General features: G+C 59.1%; 1 protein-coding gene across 2 annotated transcripts in view; it reads right to left on the bottom strand.

The window, feature by feature from the left end:
* Nucleotides 1-434: 434 nt before the first annotated feature.
* ZDHHC22 (zDHHC palmitoyltransferase 22) overlaps nucleotides 435-6,295 on the bottom strand; it is a 29,950-nt gene continuing 24,089 nt past the window's right edge. For both annotated transcript variants that reach the window (XM_075531409.1, XM_075531408.1), the window contains one exon: nucleotides 435-2,049. In XM_075531409.1, the coding sequence (XP_075387524.1) occupies nucleotides 1,784-2,049 (266 nt within the window). In that variant the 3' untranslated portion in view covers nucleotides 435-1,783. The remainder of the gene's footprint in view (nucleotides 2,050-6,295) is intronic.

Below are 6,295 nucleotides of genomic sequence, written 5' to 3'. Positions count from 1 at the left end.
CTTGCAGGACGTGGAAGGGATCAAGTCCTTAGCCCTCTAGCATCAGGAAGGGCGAGGTTCCCATCCTCCCCCCCTCCCACCCCGCCTGGCTCATTAACACAGGGTGGTCTGCCGTAACTACTGGGCCATTGTGACCCTTGCCAGATGTTACGGCACCATGGGCATTAGAGGGGGCAGCATACTGGCCTCAGGACCCAGGCCAGTTGGGGTACACTTGTTGCCTCCACTCACTCAGAATCCCAAGGTCCCAGCTCCCCAGAGACCTGGAGCCCACGACAGCCCTCATCCAATGCGTCAGATGAGTGGGGGCGGTCTGACCATAACAGCCCTGTGTGCTGCTCTCCCCTGTCCCCCCCCCTCAAAGTTGAGCCTGACTTCCTTCTTGTGTCTCCTCCCCACCACTGCCCCCATCTGACCCTGACATGGCTCTGTCTCCCTATTCTCAAATTCCAGCCCCCTCCACCACCCCCTTAGCCACCCGCCAGCCAGCTTCTCCTGACTCCTTCCTCAGTTCCTGTGTGTCCTGAACATCCACTTCACACCGTGGACCAGCTAACTCACAGGCGGCTCTGCAGGTCTCGCCCTGGGGCCTGGAATTGCCAAGAGGAGGCCAGACTAGAATGGCAGGGCGGGAAGGATCTCGGAGCTTGTCGAGCTGACCCTGGTCAGAAATCCCCTTGCCAGGCATGTCTGGCAGATGGCAGCCCAGTCCCTGCTGGGATGCCTCCAGTGGTGGGCACTGGGCCATACTACCTCCCTGGGCAGCCATTCCAACACTGAGCCGTCAGGGCTGTACGTCCTTTACACAGGGCTGGAACTAGCCTCTTAGCCCTTCTCCTCAAGGCCCAGGGGTCCAGCCTCTGCATGAGCCTCTCCTCCCCCTCTGTGTCCAGACCATGCTCCGCCCACCCCTCTCTCTCCTACTGTCTCTCTCTCTCTCACACACACACACACCTACTCCTACTTCTATACGGCAATGCAGTCACATGCTTCATTTCTCTGAGTCTCCCCTCTTCCTCCCCTTCCTTCCTACAAAGACCTGGGGGGTGGAGACCCACAGGAAATGCCAGGGTCAAAAGCCAGAGGAGTGTTTGGCCAGGGTCTGGACTGGGCTGGGACAGCTGTTCGGGCAGGTGGACAGGGGACAGCAGACTCTTGACTCCCAGCTCCCAGAGTAGGGCTGTACCACTTGACTGAGAGTCGAGTAGGTCGGCAGACTAGCTGTCCCCTCTTTCCCTCCACAATTCCCTGCACAATTCCACGGGGGGGGGGAGGGGAGGGCGAGGCCACATCCATCATTTTCCATCCTCCCCAGGCTCTGACGCATGGTGATTCTAAGCCCCCTTTGCTGGCCTCAAGGCCCAGGAGAGCCTCCAGCCAGGAACAGGACTCCACGGCCCTCCCCAGTCCCCGAGGGGAAGCGTCCAAGCAGATAGCAGCGGGGCCATCAGACTTGGTAGCGAGTGGCCGAGGGAGGCAGGGGGAAAGCCAGACCCTCCAAGGGGAGAGACAGAAGCAGCGGTGTCTTAGCAGTTAGCAGCCACCTCGCTGGCTCCCCGTGGGGGAGCTGGCGGTGCCTGGCTGCTCATTTTCTCTCGGTCTCACCATCCACCAGTTGACCAGGTTCTCCGCAGTCACAGCCCCTGGCTGGACGCTGGACCCTTCCCAGCCCGATGTTGCTGTGGGTCATAGGTGGATTCGGGGTGGGGAGTGAGGGCATGATCTTATGTTTGGGAGCAGTGGAGACACACACAGAGAGGGGGGGCGGGGATGGGTGGGCAGACTACTTGTCCCCCTGCTTGGAGCCCTCGCTTCCGACGTTGAACATGGGCACTAGCAGGCCCAGCAGCCACCTCTTCCCGAAGACCTCCTGTAGGTTCTTGCGCCAGGGCCGGGCCCGCACCTCCACCCCCTTTCGCACCTGGTGCCGGGTCTGTCCCCGGAGAATCAGCAGCAGCTGGTGGCAGCAGAAGCCCGCGCAGGCCAGGCCGATGGCAAACCAAAGGTAGAGCATGAGAATGATGAACATTTCAGAACCGAGGACAGCTCCTGCGGGGGGAGGGACACACACCAGACCTGCTTTATACCCAGGCCACGTAGGAACGGCTATCCAGGCAGGCGCTTCCCTCTGGGAAGGAGGGAGATTACCGAGTAAGGAGATGGGAGCTACAGTTTGTAGCAATCTCGGCGTGCAGGCAGGGAGGGGAAAGGGTGGACCCAGTGACCAGTTCTCCCTGAGGCTGCTGGCTCCCAGAGCCTGGGAGTGGTGAGCCCAGCAATGGGAGCCCACAGCTCCCAAGGGTTGACCCATGGGTTGCCTGACTCTCCTAAATGTGGACATTCCAGGGGAGTCTGGCAGGGATATCCATGTGGGCTGGGCTCTGGGCAGCGGTCTCAGCTGGTGCAACTTGTCCCGTGCAGCTGAAAGGAGGGCCTGGGAGGATTCAGCAAAGGGACCACATGATGGAGGGCAGGGACGACGCATCAGGAATCATCAGTCAGGAGTTCAGCTTCCAGGGCAATGCCAAGTGCCGGCTCAGAGACTAAAGCAGTCCTTCATGTTAACAAAGGGACGGCAGGCGTCACCATCTGAGCATAAGGCCAAAGCTGTCCCATCAGTCAGGGTTTGCTAAGGCTTTAAGGCTAGAAAGACTCCCCCCAAGGTCACGCAGTCTCACTCCCTGCCTCGGGAGGACTTCCCGGAACCCCCACACCAAGCATTCTCTACGACCAGGCTGAAACATCCACCAAGGGGTAGAGCTCTCACCAGGGGCCGGAGAGGCCAGATCACACCAAGTTTGCACTAGGAAGTGTGCTCATCTGTCTAAAGGGCATGCTAATATTTATTTCATAGGGTGTGCAAGGCAAGGAGACTGGGGGCCAATCTCCACCCACCCCCATTTTGGCTCACACTCGGGCAGTGCTCTCTGCTGAGGACCACCTAGCAGGTCCAGCAGGGGCCCACAGTAATCGCCTGAAACTGCCCTGCATCCCCCTTCTCATCCCCGAGGTGCAGAGCTCTGCAGCTCCCAGCTGCAACTTGGGCAGCTGTGGGAAAGACATTGACCTTGACCCGCTCACAACCAGACATTGGACCCAGGAGAGGACTCAAAAAAAATCCCTCTTTCCTTCCTTCCCTGCCCACCTGCTCTAGAGAACCCCCCTTACCCACCTCTTGTGCTCCTGCAAATCTCCAGTGGGTCCCTCCTTCCTCCAGCCCCCCCCCCCCCCAGCCTATGTCTTCCCAGACAGCTCTGGGCTCCAATTCCCTAACCTTGAAGGGCTGAGTTCTTAAAACCTGTCCAGTGAGCAGCCAGGGAGGGTGCAGGCCAGCTCGGACTTGCTGGTTCGCAGCAGGTTTCTCCTGGCAACGCTGGAGACAAATAAGCTGAGCGCCCCGGGCCGCTGGAGCAGCTGATGGGTAGAGGTGCCCCCCTGTAGATATGGGGGTGGGGTGGAGTGGGCAGCAGCAGTGCAGGGCTCCCACTGGGCTGCTCCTGCCTGGGACCTGCACCTCCCTGGTCAGCACAGGGAAGCTGGGGTGCCATGTGCAGGACTGAGGAATGCTGACGGGGCGCAGGTGTCTGAGCATGAGTGGGCACGTGAGACATCTGAGCTGTCAGTCCGGGGCCTGTCTGGCAACTCAGCCCTAGGGCCTGAGCTGCACTGCTCGGGCTGTTCCCACAGACGTCTCTCCTGGCACTAAATTAAGACACGAGGAAGACCTCACGCCCTTTTCTGGCCCCGGGCAGCAGCTACGAAAAGGCTATTCCGGGACCTGCTTTCTCTCAGAGTGTTTGAAGTTGCCTAGCCTGCTGCCTTGGTGCCTCTGAACGATTCAATAAGCTCTGGGCTTCTTTTAGAAAGCCACAGGCTCTTCTGAAAGGACCGGAAAGGCTCCACCATCCACTCTTGCCTTCCCCTGCTTCCCACCAGGTGCCTCTGGCAGACCGAGGCCCCCCCATCTTCTTTAAAGCACCTAGGGGCTGAAAGATGTGCCCCCTTCCTCCCTCCCTCATTCCTCAGGAAGCAGCTCCATCAAGCGCCCTGGAGAGGCAGTGTGGTGCAGTGGAAAGAGCCCCAGCTTTGGAGAGCGGCAGCCAAGAGTCCCCATCTCAGGTTGGAATCATGGCAGCTGGGTGGCTGGGAAGCAACCTGCCTCGCTGAGCCTTGGTCCTTTATCTTTAAAACGGACACAATCAGACCCAGCGCCCAGGCTTGCCGTGAGGATGGGATGAGATGCGGGCACACGCAGTGGGGCCTGCATCAGAGATGTTTGTCAAATCCGAGTCCCCTGACCTCCCTCCCACTGGCCTGCACTTATCCGAGCGCCATGCTACAGGTCAGATGGCCTCCTCTCCATTTCGCAAAGGGGGCAGCACAACCAGAACTGGCCACACAAAACCAGAGGGGAAGATACTTCTAAAACCTCACTTGGCAGGTCTCAGCCTCTTTGGCATCCGCCAATGGCTGGTGACCAGCAGCCACCTGACTTTCAGAGACCCTTTCCTGTGTCTGGCTCCCAGGGCCCAAACTCACAGCCACCCCGGAGGTTGGCAGCTGCTCTGAACTCCAGGGCTGTACCTGAGCTAGGGACACTCGATTCCTATCAATCCCTTGTGCCTTCCTTTTCCTCCTTGCCCACCCGCCCTCTCGGGCAGGTAGAGGGGAGGCGGTATGCTCTCAGCCATTTGGATTGAGAATGGGAGGAGACGAATGGGGAAGCTGGGCAGGTGGGGTGTCTGCGTAAGGGGAGGAGAGAGGAGAAAGGTTGGCAAGGGAGGTAGATGAGATTAGGAACCTTGGTCTCCTTTTCCTGGTGTTGAAGGATTGTGGACTCCCTCCTCCTCTCCCCATCCCCCCAGGCCCCCCAGCAGTCACAGCCGGGCTCTGTTCTCTCATCAGTGAGGATCCCTTCTTCCTTTCTTTCCGGGGCCCCAAACCTGGCACATATGGGCAGGCCTCAGGCCCAGGTACACCATGAGTTAAATCATTGTAAGACCTTGCCTTTGCAACCATCTGGTTTGTGCAATGAAATTACTTGGATCAGGAAGTTTAACCAGGCTTCCTGGCTCTCCTCAACCCTCCACCTGCCTGTGCTCACATCCCACCCCCCTAGCCCACCCGGCCACCCACCCCCGTCCTGGTTATTTTAGACCCAGCAGCCTCCTGGGCTAGCACCCAGATCCAGAAGGCTCCAGAGCTGTGAGTTCTGGGCCTGGCTCAGCCCGGGCCTCCCTGGGCTCCTGTCTTCTCGCTGCCACAAGGCGCAACAGCTCTCTGCCTGGGCAGGACTGGGCTGCGGGAAGCAGTGCCAGCCCCACAGAGACCAACCTGCTGACTTTCCCCAGAGCACAGAGCGGAGCTGGGTGTTAGGAATGGCCTGCCTAGACAGATCAAGGTAACCCTGGGGTCTCAGTGCAGCTGCTTGCCGCCTGTCTGTCTTTGTCCCTGAAGGGTCCTTGCGGGAGGGGGCACCCTCTTTCCTGTGGAATGACAATCTCCGAGCAGGCCAGACACTGCCATGCAGTTGAATGAACCTGGGCCAGCCATTGACTTCTGTCTGAGCCTCCGTTTCCTCCTCTGGGAAATGGGGATATCCATTACACACCCAACACACACACACATACACACCTATTGTGAGACAAGCCTTTGGTCAGTCAGAGTCAAAGGCCAAGGTGAGGAGGGAGTAGGAGGGAAGGAGTTAGGGGCAAATTTCAAGGCAAGGGCTGCCACCAGGCATCCAATGGGACCTGCTGAGCACCGGAGTGGGGGCTCACATGCCTGGCACATGTAGGTCTCAGGCCCTCCTGGAGCCCACTCCCCATGACCCCCACAGCTCTTTAGGGTGTCGAGAAAGCTGCTAACCATGCCTGATGCTCAGCCCGAGGACCTACTGCTCTGAGCCATTTGAAGGCTGGAGGAAGGCCAGGGAGGGTCAGGGGGTAGCGGGGATGGACTTCACCTCTATCTGGGGCTGGCCTGGCACCATGTTGACCCTTGGGGAATGTGGGAACAGGATTGGGGTCCAGACAAAGGAGCAGTCAGAGCATGGGCAAACGTCAGGCGGAGATACAGAGGGATAGCCAGCACCCATCTCCGATTGGCCCAAAGGAGGTGGGCTGCCTGCATCTCTCCACAGTTCCATGAGCAAATAAGCAGGAGAGACTGAGGAGGAGACAGTAGATGGGGAGGGAGTGGGGAAGCACTGGCCAGATCAAATTCAGCCACCCCCAGATCAATGCGTATTTCAGAGGGACAATGGAGCCTCACGCAGTGACTCAAATAGGGGCCC

Source organism: Tenrec ecaudatus, chromosome 14 (genome assembly GCF_050624435.1).
Source record: "Tenrec ecaudatus isolate mTenEca1 chromosome 14, mTenEca1.hap1, whole genome shotgun sequence".
Lineage (NCBI taxonomy): Eukaryota > Metazoa > Chordata > Mammalia > Afrosoricida > Tenrecidae > Tenrec > Tenrec ecaudatus.
Note: the sequence above shows the minus strand (reverse complement) of the source record. Positions and strands in the feature narration are given on the sequence as shown.